General features: G+C 34.7%; 1 protein-coding gene across 2 annotated transcripts in view; it reads right to left on the bottom strand.

The window, feature by feature from the left end:
• LOC108965986 (NADP-dependent malic enzyme) overlaps positions 1-9,783 on the bottom strand; it is a 31,914-nt gene extending 22,131 nt beyond the window's left edge. The window contains exon 1 of one of the 2 annotated variants that reach the window (XM_018928682.1): positions 8,917-9,783. In XM_018928682.1, the coding sequence (XP_018784227.1) occupies positions 8,917-8,978 (62 nt within the window). In that variant the 5' untranslated portion in view covers positions 8,979-9,783. Of the gene's footprint in view, positions 1-1,635; positions 1,841-8,916 lie in introns of those variants that run through there. The other variant, XM_018928681.1, reaches the window with a different exon arrangement.
• Positions 9,784-14,271: the final 4,488 nt, after the last annotated feature.

Genomic DNA, 14,271 nt, shown 5'->3' with positions numbered 1-14,271 from the left:
AATGAAATTTATTAAATGCAAACTGAAAAGCTAACAGTCTTAAAGGAATTACAACTCAGATTCTTGTCTGCAAACAAACAGCTGCACTACATAAAGTGGTTAAAGATAAAATTAGAAAATATTTCTTGGATGTCCTATATATATGGAATTGAAATAGAATATAAAAAATGCTGCTGATAGGCGGAGCAAAGCCTCGGCTAAGACTGATTTGAGTCAATTAGTTTAGGTTATGTTGGTTTTTTTTTATCATTTATTGACAATGTTATGACAAAATTTATGTAAAAAAAATGACGAAAAATTCAGAAAACAAAAAAAAAAACGTTTATTGGTTTTTTTCATGATCTAGTAGGTACAATAACCATTCACGTACTTTACGTATGTATATACACTCCACGATATATCTCATGATATGTGAAAAAAGTTCTATTGTAGAATAAAAATTACTATGAAAAAAAGTAAAAAAACAGACCAGATTACCCTACTCACCTCTTAATGAAAGTTTTCGGTTATTGATAAAGAAGAATATTTCGGATGTATTCAAAGTTAAAAAAATGTGGAAAGGAATCCAAGAAACATCTAGGCAACTCCCTTGTATACAGAAGTTGAGGAGTTTTATTATTTGAACGAACATATGTATGTATGTTGTAATATTTTATTGGTTGCTGTCCATTCCCCTCAAAAGATATATTTTTGTYCAAAGTCCAAAAGGCAGGAAAATTGAATATTTACTTGGATAGGGCAATGATTCAACATACATATGGAAAAAATTTTCCTAACAAATTAGTTTAACAATTAGCCTAATTTTGTATTTTTAGGACCTAAAAATCATTAACCAGTTACTTCTAACGCTTGTAACGTTTATATTCAGTTTTGTTGACTTAACTTGAAAATGTTCAAGTAATGGACTTGAAGTAAAATGCATTAGTAATAAATAAATTAATAAATTTATTCCAAATAAAAATTTAAATCACATTTTAGAAAATYAAAAATAAATTAAATATTCTCCAAATCATTAAAATAACGAAGAATTTTGTAAGTCACTGTGTTCCATTAAAATCAAATTAAGCTTGACAGTACAAAGTGCATTTGTTCCAGGCGTGGTAAGTGATAAGCGGAGAAACCGTCCATAGTTTAAGAAAAAAAAAATCATTATTTGTTGAACCGGGCACCGAACATAAATATTTGCACACATTCACAACAAAACATCAAAAGTAATTAACTGATATGAAATATGTATGAAAATAGATGTTCTTGTTTATATATTTGTAATAATTTAAAAGCAATTAAATTTAATCAAACAAAAACAGGTGATTTTTGATTAGAGATTAAATGACAGAATTTTTGTCATAGAATATTTACAACTATGGAGACTATACATATATACATATGTATATGTATGTATGAATTCAATATTATCCGCAGCAATGCACAATAAATTAAATTTTACAGTTATAGTACTTGATTGGAGTGAGTCTCGAAATGTCAAACTATTTTGTATTTAATAATTACATWTATACGTATATGTACRTACATGTGTATSTATAATGATCAGTTCACTTTTCATTCCAGTATGAAGTGGTAAGTTCGCGTGATGATGGCTATTTTTTGGGTTTATTTTTTTATTTTTTTGCTTACCGTGCTTTGTATGAGAGACCAACACTAAAAAGCCGCGACTTTATCAGTATTGGACTAAATACTTTCAACTGCATTTTTATATTGCTGATATAGTATATTATTATAAGTATACAAATATTTATATTTGAAGATTCTTTTTATTTCACTACAAGTATTAGTTTGACAGTATTGTCGTCGAAGCGTTTCTCAGATTACTTTCACGTTTGAAATTAGAACGATGACTGCCTACTCACGCCGGCTGTGCGCCACTGAATCGGCGCCAACTGTGTGTAAGAAAAAAATTATTGTATAATTCTTTGCACTCTCCTCTAGTATTTTATCAACATAACTATGGGATTTATTTACAAGCCTCACATATGTATGACTCTGTGTGTTATTGCTATTATTGGTTTCCTATTTTCGCATTTCGCTTTCAGTACTGATTAGCTCTGATGCATCGGTCAACAGAACGGCGAACAAAACAAAATAGTGGAAATATTTAAACATGCGCTTGAAAAGGCTTTAAGTGCAATTGCATATCCCTACAAACTATTGCTATTGTTTTCATATTCACTGCATATACAGTTACATAAAAATACAGAAATATTTATACATAGAAGGAGTAAAAGTACCTGTAAAGCTCAAGCACTCGGAAATCAACACAACGCTTTTGAGTATATGCAAATTGTTTATAGCTAAGAGAAAAACGAGAGCACATATTTCGGCCAACAATTCGCGTAGTGCGCATGTGTGGGCTTTTACAAGAACTACATATGTATTTAGTGTCAGCGAAAGWTAGCTGGCGCGTAAACATTTTGGCAGCAAGGGATATGTATTTTGCTTTGAAAGCTTTCCATTAATGATTTATTTTCAATTTTAAAGGTTCATAATCGGCTAGAAGAGTGATTCGCACAGAAATATTAACAAAATTGATTGAGTATATTTAAAACATAAACAATATTCAAGTAACCGCACATCCCTATTCGTTTCCATTGATTAGAAAGAACAAAACCAATTTCTTAGAAACAAAATAAAATTTGTGGTAGGTAAAGATGCTAYGTAATCACAACTTTAAGCCCATGTCAAATGCCTAAAATTTGTTTATACTCTCGCAACATGTTGCTACCGATTATAAAAGTTTACTTGTGTCATTTAAAACCAACTGAGACATAGTAGATRTGTATGTAAGTATGTATGCGGATTGATTGTATATTTATTGCAAGCGGGCTATGCCCGAGTTTAAACCGCTTTTCCTTAGTAAAAATACTTCCAATCCCATGGTTGACCTTCTCCTGGTATACCCATATAATAAATATAAACCCTTTGCGTTGAATATTTCTCATGATTTTTTTTTGTGAATGAGATAAATTTCGTGAAGATATCTGTAAAAAAAAGGAACAAGRACAGCAATATGCTATAGTCGTCCGATGTGAACAATATATTCGGAGATTATACAAGGTGTTTGCCAAAGTAAACAGGACTTAAATTTATCAATTTATTTTATTCAAAATAGTCTCCTTCTGGTTCAATATAGCTTTGTGCACGGTCCAAAAACATGTCCAATGAGTGTTTTAGCTCGTATGGCCGCCAGTATGCCGGTGCAAGAATTTTGAATGACCTCTAACGCTTAACGCTTTCCTTTCATGAGCATATGCATTTTTCCGAAAAGGGAGAAATCGGGGAGTGGTTAATGATTAAAATGTGATTTTTGGTCAAATAATCGTCCTTCGAWTGTTGTATTCTGAGCAATTTTTGGTCGTCAGTCAATTTGTGCGGAACAAACCGTGCACACACGTTTCGTAAGCCTAAATGTTCGATCAAAATGCCATAAATCGATGTTCAATTCTATTTCCATGAATTTCAATCATGATTTCGGCTGATTTTTGATGAATTCACGCACAGCTTCGATGGAATTTCCGGTGATCACAGATTTTGATTGGCACATGTTGATCGTCATTTATGTTCTAACGACCACTTTGAAAACGTTGAAACCACTCGTGAACTCTGCTACGGAATAGGCAATCATCGATTTTAAAACAAAATTTAATGTTGGCTCTTTGTTCGTAGTTCATTTTCGCACCGATAACACAAATATACTGACACTGACAAAACGCAACAACTTCACCTTGTATATTTACCATGAATAAAATTATTCAACATAGAAGTTCCATTAACGTTCAGATTGTTGGAAAAGGCCTTCGGTAATAATTGCTTATCACGAGCAAATGCTTTTGATTAGTACAAATTATTCTAGGAGGGTTGAGACCGCGTGGACGACGAGCCACGTCAATAAAATAAAGAAACTATTCGAGGCACATACTGGCACCGTTGGAATATTGGAAGAATCAATGAAAACTATTTTGAAATATCATTTGGGCCTAAGAAAAGTGAAAGCAGAATTGCTTCCAAAATCACAAAATTTTTTGTCAAAACAGCATCGCGTTAACATCTGCCGAAAAACCGGGTTGAAGCAGGTCAAAAATCATGGTTATGTGACAGTTTTTTTCGAATACAATTTTCAACCAATGTCGTGCCACTACCACTGATTTAGCTCCGTGGACTTTTGGCTATTCAGCAAAGTCAAAAGATTGGTAGCGGGAAACTGTTTGGAGTTAATTGTAGACATTAAATGTGAATCGCTACGTGCTTTGAAGGCCATTCCGGAAATTGATACACCTGTGTTAGGGGGCCATGGGGGGTTACTTTGTGTGGGTTGAAATAGAGTTTGAAGAATAAATTAATAATTTTTAAGTTTTAAACAAAGTTTACTATTTTTTGCTCATAGTTGTATGCATACTACTGTGATCCAATTGAAAGGAGAATTTTTAATTTATACCTCGCGTGTTTTTCAAATCGGTAAATTTGTTTTCTGTAAGTTGGTAGTACTGTTAGTGACATCTATGCTAAATTTCACGTCAAAATATTTTTTAGTATTTGAGATACGTCGTTTTGTGATGCTCTAAAAGCGAATTCTTCGATTTTTAATACTTGTTTGTCTGAATTTATTGGACAAAGAAGTGCGATAATGCGCCATCGCATTGGTTATTCGTGATCATTTCGTCGCACTTTCAACTAATATTGCGCCGCAACCACCGCATTCGCCTATTGGCCGCCTTCTGGCTATTCAGCAAATTCACATGACCACTCCTAGGACACCGTTTTAACTCAATTGAGGATATAAAAGCTGAATCGAAGAAAACTCTGATGGCCAACACGATGGAGGATTTTTCCCAGTGCCATGATGACTGGAAAATTCGTGGGCATAAGTGTATTGCAGCGGGAAGGTATTACTTTGAAGGAAATGAAATGAACAAGACCTTTCAATTTGATCACAGTGGTATATCTTAATATAACTCAGTGAAAGAATTTTTCATATACCTTTTTTTCTAAACTTCGTAAATTGTTTTCACTAGTAAAGCTATATCAAGCGATGTCTTCGCTATATTTGACTTTAATAGATTTGCTGGTCGTCTGTTTCTTGTTGTCTGGTGTGTGCCAGTGTAACTATGCTTCGTCGACGATCATAAAACGATATCGTCACATGATAAAGTCTCAGGCGCTTATTGATTTAACTGCGCAGTTTTCCGTCCAAAAACAAGAATCAATTCACCTACTGAAATGGTTAATTTTCTAATATTGTACAATCCACTCACATATCCAAGCGGTATATATAAGAATACTGTCCGATTTATCAGAAATGGTGACAGTAATCATTAATGAGATTTCTGGCTATTATTTACAGTTACCATTGAAGGATGTGGATCGGCGGCTTTTATAAATTGGACCGAAATGAGCTTATTTATAAAATTTAGAAAACCCTTGAGAGTGGAAGTAATCGTGTATTAACAAACTTATTGATTTATTCAACGTCCCTCGTATTTGAGTAAAGATTTTATACTTTCAATAAAAAGAAACTGTCATTTTTATAGTATTTTTAACTAATATCAGAGTTACTCAGGGTCACTAGGCGTAAGTACATATGTATAATATACACACATTATAGTCTATCTATAGTAAACAGAGTTAAAGAAGAATGCATGCGCGGCGCGTGATGGACCTTATGAATGGCATATGAACATGATATTTGTGCGTTTGAAATTAATATAATGCTGTTTTATGCAATTTCATTTGGATTTGAAAGCTCTAACTGTGAACGAAGGTCATGTTTATACTCGAGGTTATGAGTTAGTGGGGATTACGAATGTGCGGAGATGTAAATATATTTAATAAATATATATAACTGTACAACTGTAATGCAAATTAACTACACGTTACTTTTATTTTTTGCATTTTACAAAAAAGAACAGATTTTTTTTTGAAATATCAATTCAAATACGTGACTGTGAATTTAACAAGATTTTAAAAAGTAGCCGGCATTTGATCACGACCGGCATTACCCCAAATTATTTAGTTTTACTCGTAATATGTTAATTCGTAAAACAGCTAATATGCAGGCTAATTTGTAAAGCAGATTAGTTCTTTAGCTTGTTTGTCACTTTGATAGATGTTTGACAAGTGATTTTGACAGAACTTTGTAGCAAGCAAAATTTTAACTTGCGGTTTTAGCAGGTCTCATCTCTTTTGAGTCCATGCAGTTTGTGCTGTTTTTAAATGGTTTTATTTAGCTCACCCCGTTTGTTTTATTATTTATTCTTGGATCAAATTTAGTAATTCAAATTTCACCCTCTTCCTGTCAAMCGATTAATCTGAAATTTTGTATACACTTTGGGTTTTGGTGACAATRCARTTATGTTTATTCATTATCATTATAAATTCAAGATGGCCGCCGCTACAAAATGGCGGATAACGTAGGATTTATCAATCCCATCGATATGGGTATCAAATGAAAGGGCTCAACAAGCAGAATATAAGGTGATCAGACTTTTATTGATATTTTGAATGCTTTGAGAGTCGGTGAGCGAACAACCCAACATTTTAGTATTTTAATGGGAAGATTTCTTCAAGACACGAGTGATGAGTTTGCAATAGACAAAGCGTTAAGGGTATACCCCACAAATCAACAAGTGCTAATGGTGCTCGCATTTACAAAATAAAAGCGCAGGATCAGCTAGTACACGCCACACGAAATGCAGACAATGTGGATATAGCTACTATAATACCAGCGGAACTGGAAATATTTGTGGGGGCAAAAGTCATGCTGCGGTCCAATATTGACGTTTCAAAGGGATTAGTAAATAGCGCTATAGGCTACATCAACGAAATCGTTTGGCCTCAATTTTGTCGAACTCAGATGTATGCAACAGATGTACCTTCCGTACGAATTGATTTCGAAAGAGACAGAGTACATGTTATACACCCGAAAGCCATACAGTTTCCAGCTAAGTACAATTACGGGACGGCTGAAAGAAGAATGTTGCCTTTAATACTATCATGGGCTTCTACTATACATAAAATGCAGGGCAGCACTGTGGATCACGCAGTCGTATACTTAGGTGCAAAACTGTTTGAAGAAGGTCAAGCCTACGTGGGGCTTAGTAGAGTAAGATCTTTGCAGGGACTACGTATAGAGAAGTTGGAGTGCAATAAACTAACGTGCAAGAAACCTTGCAATAATGAAGCACTAAATGAATTAAATAGAATGCGAAATAAAAACTAAAAACTAGAAAATAAAAATAGGTAAAAAAACTTTTTAAGTTAAACGGTTTTATGTTAAACATACATTGCAATGTTTAAGATAAATGTACTAAAAACCAAAAAATAATAAAATAGATACAGTCGTGGGAATTATAAACATATGCATAGACTAGACTAAAATAAAACCGTGGGGCACGTTTGTTCGTAATTTATTTCTCAAAATCTATGTCGTCTCCCTGAAAGTACTCTCSCTTGACCCCAATACATTTTTGCCAATGTTTTTTCCAATTCTTGAAAAAGTTGTTAAAGTAAATTTCCAGAATAGCCTTTAATGCGTGTAGCGATTCAGGATTAATGTTTTCAATATACTCAAAAAGTTTCCCCGGAGTGGTCGTGTAAGTTTGCTGAATAGCGAGATTTATCTTTAGATCCAATATTCCAATATTTTGTACGTTCATAGGTTCCTAGGCTAGGGTTAAATTTTTAATATGGTAATATCTTTATATGTTTAWAAACATCACGTGTCACGTTGTTTGTCCGCGATGGACGCCTAAACTACAGAACCGATTTTAGTAAAATTTAGCACACTGTGTTCAGTTCGAACCAACTTAAAAGATAGGATAGTTAAGTCAATTCAAAAATAAAGAATACAATAAAAACTCTCTTAAGTGGACGCCCTATTAAACGGACAACTCTATTAACTGGTCAATAACGCTGCTAACCAGACATTGAGAAGGCAGCCCTAAATTCGTTATTATTTCTAATGAAATTTATTTATATTATTATTCAAAATTAGACCTCAAATGCAATCCCTTAGATTCTTATATCGACAAAAAAATTTCGCCTTTATTCGTAAATAAAATTTTTACTGTATTGAATAGTATAAAATGTATACCACAGCAACGCGTGGCCGGATCCCCTAGTATGTATATATTTCTAAAATTGAAACGCTATACTACATGGGCTGTAAAACCCTTGGCCTTTGGTGAGATCGTTTAACATATGTATAAATAATGTCTCTCCCAGTCTTAGAGTTGCCTAAGTTCCATGGCATTTTATCCAATCGATTTCCAGTTTTTGGTCTCGGAATACCTTTGTTGTTTTTGTTTACAATAACACCGCACGCTAACGGCAGAAAACATTGCGTAAATTTGTAAAATGTTGGTGAATATCTCAACGAAATGCTTGCTCATGTCGTTYATAAATTTTTACAAAACGACACTTTGGAAACATTCTGGGTGCGATTGTTTCGCCCTTAGTTTTTCAGTAGTTTTTGGGATCTACATGAAATTCGCCTAACTCGAATATTGTAAAACGATCCATAAACAATGTCAAAACATTAGGTTAAACTATAGAATTCGTTAAACTAATGGTTTCCCGTCTTTTGAAAATAGAATTCCGCACTTAAGGCAGATGTTTATAGCAAGCACGCTTAGTTTTGGTTTAGAACGAGAAAAAATATATGTCTCTGAAGTCTGAGAATTTATAAACAAGTATTTCGAGTTAAGCACTCCGCTACCAGGTACAACTTCCGGCTCAATATTTACAATCAGACATTTGATGATGGCAACATATGACATATGAGAACAAATCTATTGGACCACATGAACACCTGGTTCTTAAAGTGATGACTGTTCATGAAAAATGCATTTAATAMTGACTAAATTTAATTTTTCTTATTTTAAGTTTAATAATTAATATACTCACCCATTGTCATTGTAGCTTCTTACCGCATTCTTATCCGCACACAGTGAGCTTGAATTGCCCATGATTAGCGTCTAATAACAACAACTCACTTACATGCAATATCGGACTCAATTGTGACACGCAATGTTTTCGCTAGCGCAAGGACAAGTCCGGTTAACAATTTAAAATATATAAAATGCGTTCGATCGATAATACAACAACACTMTTTTAGAGCACATGGAGAGTAACCGCTGAAATGTAGAAGTTTCCAGAAAAAATACCGTAGCTGTTGTGGGAGTCAATTTGTTTGAGAGTCCAATTTGTTTGGCGGATTATATTTATATTAAAAAAGTGTTTAAAGGCGACACAAAGCCTTACAATGGCGTCGTTTACAAAGCGCTCACGATAGAAGCAATGCGTTAAATTTTCAGTAGCATCAAGCCAACAATGATTTATTAAGATGAGTGGAAGATATTTTTCGTAGAATTAGACAACCACAAGCACTCTTACTTCTTTTTTTACTACTTACTTCTTACTTATTTTTTTTACTAATTTGTTTTTATTTAAATGTATTAAAACATCTTTGCGGTCTSTAAGTAATTTTTTATCACACTTCCTTAAAATTAGCATAACCTCTGCTCACAAATTGTATTAACGATAAAAATCTTCTACTACTGACAATTAGAATTTTACAGTTAAACTGGAATATAATTATGTTTCTGGCAATTGAGGCACTTTTGTGTTGTTGCACTTTACAGCAGTAATGACCGACTTGTTGGAATTCACAAACCGCTTTGACGTTTCTCGTCGTCGAACATTGCGCTTGCTGGTTGTGAGCGAGAAACACACGCAATTGAAAAAATCACAAAATGCAGTATTACAAAAGTAAAAAAACAATGGAAGTTTCAAATATGTATGTTTATATGAATGTGCTTACGAAAGCTGCCAATATAATTTTCAACGACTAGCGAAATACAAGCAAACACTTTGGCAGGTGTGTATGTTTGCGCATTATTAGCCAGTGACCGCGCTTTAACTCGTTTAATAGCATTTTAGCACTGAATTCATTGAAGTTTTTCGTGCCCGTTCACTGGCCGTACCGAAACAAGATCACGTAAAATGCAAAACGCAACGCAATTATTTACATAAGTCCGAGCATAATTGGCAGCACTTGTTATTAGTGGTAAAGTTTAGCGGTAGAACAAAAATAAACGGCGTTTAATGATCATAAGCGTGCTGCAAATCCACCTAAATACATGTACATATTCTCGTACCTACACACACCTGTATAGGCCGTGAAGAGGTGGAACGAAAAACTTTCTAAAGAGGGATGCAGTTAAAAGATATCACGAAGTGGTTTTATAAGAGTTCAAATTATAGCAATTGCTAAAAAGGGCTAGAAAAAATAACGTATGCTTTGGTCACAATCCTGAAAAATCCTGAGAGCTGTACGGAACGATGTCTTCATATTGTGACTGATTGGAATTTACTATTTGATATTTTTCTGTAAAGTATGAATTAAGCATCTCGGCTGGTATTCAAATCGGAAATTTAGATAATTAATATATAGCTTTAAACCAAAAGGCCGCTTCAACAAGAAATATTATAATTTACCTTGCCGTCTAARTAAAAAGAAGAAATCACACCTTCTTTGCTTTTCAAGCAAATTAGTATTGCCATGACCTAATCAAATCTACCTTTCTATGGGTTGACAAATTGTTGTAGAGATTGTTATTTTAGACATGTGTTTTTCAAGAAGATACGCTTATAATTTAATGTTTTGACCAAAAACGTACCTTATATATTTTTTTATTTTGAAATGATAATGTTTTAGTCGAGAGGCGTAATTTCCGACGACTTATAAATATGATAGCAATAAAGCCGTATATACTCGCCTAAGTCGTCAATGATTCCCTCTGCCCATAGATCACTTCAAAGCAGTGTCTTTTTGTGGATGTCACGGCGTCTCAACAATGGCTTGTGGATCAATTTCACTCCATATACAGGTGTGCCAATTTTTGTTTGTGAACGTACTAAACAAAATTTTAACAAGCTCAGTATGTGGATTGATTTGTTGTGTTAAGTCATAACAGCCCAAAATTTGTTTAACGCAAGATTCTATATCTCAAAGACCAATAGTGCAACAGCTCACTTCAAACCTTAATTGAATTAAAATTATTTGCACCCTCTCATGGAGAATTTATTATTTATGACACGGAAAATTTAATTCATGCGTAAGATAACGTTAAATTAGGTTAGATGGCTGATCTAGAGGGATCGCAAGTGGACTGCTACTAGAAATGAAGAACTCCTCTATTTCAACTTATAAATTAGCAAACACACTACACTTACAACTAAGCAGACATCAAAGTGATTATTAGATCTTTTGCGATCGATCTTGGGTAAAAAACTTTTGTAACAGCGCATGTGTCGATGGTAGCACACAGCTGGCGAATCGCCCGCGTAGAGCAGGTATCTAATAGTTTAACACAAGATAACCCGTGAGCACCGACCCGCTCCCATTCTACTGATAACGATTCTAGTGTGTCTTACCTTGCTACTTCATCGGGTTTAAAAATTCATGTGAATCCGCTGTGGCCTTGCACCCATACCAGTCTTATCACAAAGAGACTCGASGTTATTGAAAGCGAGGTTAGGCACTCCTTGACCAACCTTGAACGAACTGTTCAGGAGTTCAAGAGCTCCTGACAGAACCGCAAATCCAATCTTTATAGTTTCTTTATGGGTAGCTTTATTATCGAATCTGCACTTTCTTATAATTATTTAAAAGCTTAATAGTCTTCTAATTTTTGTCCCCTCGAATACTTTCAATGTCTACGCCACTGCATTATTATATTATATAAGCAAGTGCACTGTTGTACATACATATAATATATACTTACACATTTGAGTCACTTTTATACGTGTATTGTTCACAGTTTTCAACTTAATTGCTTTGACTTTGTTTTAATTTCTGATTATGTAAGCCACAATATATAGCTTAGTAAATATGTACGAGCATATAATATGTGCAAGAGAACTTTTAGTCAACGCACCGTTGCATTTTGCCTTTAAGTTGTTATTATTATTTCATGTCTATGTTTTATTTAACTAGACTTTGTGGCACAAAAACTCTGCTTCATTAACCATTGTTGGCGACAATCAACAAAAAAAGTGTTTTGTGTTTCTACATCGTTGATGTGTGGCAAAGTGAATCAGTAACTTAAGGTAGTGAAATAATTAATGGTCATAAAGACAATACTGCCACTAACTGCTTACTAACTTGCTAGGTATGTACACATATACAGTAGCGGTCTTATAGATAGAAACAGCTTCCATGCTTATATTTCATCAAAATTTTCACCAGCAAAACCATTCACCATAGACAGGAAAAGATAGTAATCTCTTGGTGCTAGGTCCGAACTGTAAGCTGGATGAATAAGAACCTTCTAAACTCTCAGAGGTTCTGGCGAGTTACTAACGGTGTGTGGAGTTACCCTGATGGAATATAATTCATCACTCTGGGTGATTGTTTTCTTCAGACGGTCTAGTTGTTAACAGCACAGGTCTGAATTTAGAATTATGAGTTTGACTGTAGGGTAGCTGGTGGTAGGAGTTGTTGTAAGGGTGATTGTCCGTCCATGTCAGCGACAACTTCAGTAAAAATTTAGATATCGCAATGAAACTTGGTACACATTTCGTATTTCAGCAAAGGGTTCGTAGTGTAGATTGGAATAAGACAAAATTAAGGCACACTATAATTTGAAGCAGGAGATCGCAAAAATTAGCGGGTTCAGTGGGCTGAAAGTTCTAAAAAAGTGCGCGSCTCCTAATAGCTTTAATGAAAATATCTCACAAGCCATTAGTGCTACGGATATAACGGCCAAATTTTTATGAGATCGAATTCTTTTAACACCAGTAATATCCCAACTTTGAATTCAATTTGAKTCTTTCACTTCACATAACTTTATACAACTCAAGTACTAACAAAGATGTTTTTCATAAATAGAGTTTCCAAGGTATATCACTTCAAAATACTGTCAATATCAAATAGTCGAAATCGGATTATAAGCTTTCAAGTCCACATATTCCGCATAGGTGGACCACAGTGACTATGGCTGCCTCTATACCGAAAATATCGGTTAATGTGTGAAATATATTATTGCAATTAAAATTTTGTAATTGAATATGCCACATATGCTGATAATAATGAGCCTTTTTGTTAATAATCAATATTTCTACCTAAATTAAGTATTGTCGAACTTCTAATATCGGCCAATATGTAAATTACTTTAATAAAACTTTGGAAGTATCTTTTCATTATTTTTGCAGACTTTAGCCGCATAAGTCGGTAAGTGCGTGAGCTACAGGATTTGTTCGGAAAGTTGTCTCCGAGCACCTGGAGAGTCAGGACAAACATTTGCGCCCGACGAGCTTCTGTGAGTGGTGCAAGCCGAAAATGCAGCGCTCGTTATAGCAGAGGTACGCGATTAAATTCTGTGTGAAACTCGGTAAATCTGCGATAGAGACGTTTGAATAACGTAAACACAGGCGACCACTCATGGATCTTTGAGTATGATTCCGAGACAAAGAGGCAATCTTCCGAGTGACACACGCTGGCGTATCCTCGCCCAAATAAAGGAAGAATGAGAAAATCTAAAGTAAAAACAAAGATTGTCTTTTTTGACATCAAAGGCACCGCCCACCATGAAMTTTTCCCCCTGAACAAACCGTTAATCCCAAGTTTTAAATGGAAGTTCTCAAGAGATTCAAACGAAGCGTCAATCGGGTCCAACAAGCCAACGCAGCCGATTGGAAGTTGCACCACGAAAACGCCCCAGCTCACACCGTCCTTCTTGTGAAAAACTACCTAACCAAGGCCGGCATCACAATGCTTCCGCAGCCGCCCTACAGCACAGATGTGGCCTCGCAGACTTTTTTTGTTTCCTTGCCCGAAGAGGCCGATGAGAGGCAAGCATTTTGAAAGACGACAGAGGGGATCCAAGCAGCATGCACTTCGGCGCTCAAGGCTATTCCGGAGAATGCCTTCCATGATGCCTTCAATGCTTGAAAATCGCGCATCGACGATGAAAGAGCCCATTTTGAAAGTTTTTAAAGAATTGTAACGATTGGTTCAATAAATTTTTTTTAAATCGGCTTAGTCCTATTACTTTCTGGAAAAAAGCTGAGTTAATTCAATGTATCCGTCCTTAAACACACATATTGCAAATACTCTCAATTTATTTGAATAAGACAGCACCGCAAMTTCACGATTTTGGCTAAAAAGATTGTTGAATGTTTAAAGAATTTTGGCACTAATTTTGAAGATTGTTTGTAATTGAAGGACCACCACTGTATGTGTATGCATATACTTGG

Source organism: Bactrocera latifrons, unplaced genomic scaffold (assembly GCF_001853355.1).
Source record: "Bactrocera latifrons isolate USDA-ARS-PBARC rearing strain unplaced genomic scaffold, ASM185335v1 scaffold_152, whole genome shotgun sequence".
In the NCBI taxonomy this organism is placed as follows: Eukaryota; Metazoa; Arthropoda; class Insecta; order Diptera; family Tephritidae; genus Bactrocera; species Bactrocera latifrons.
The sequence above is the reverse complement of the archived record's forward strand: the minus strand, read 5'-3'. Positions and strand labels throughout refer to the sequence as shown.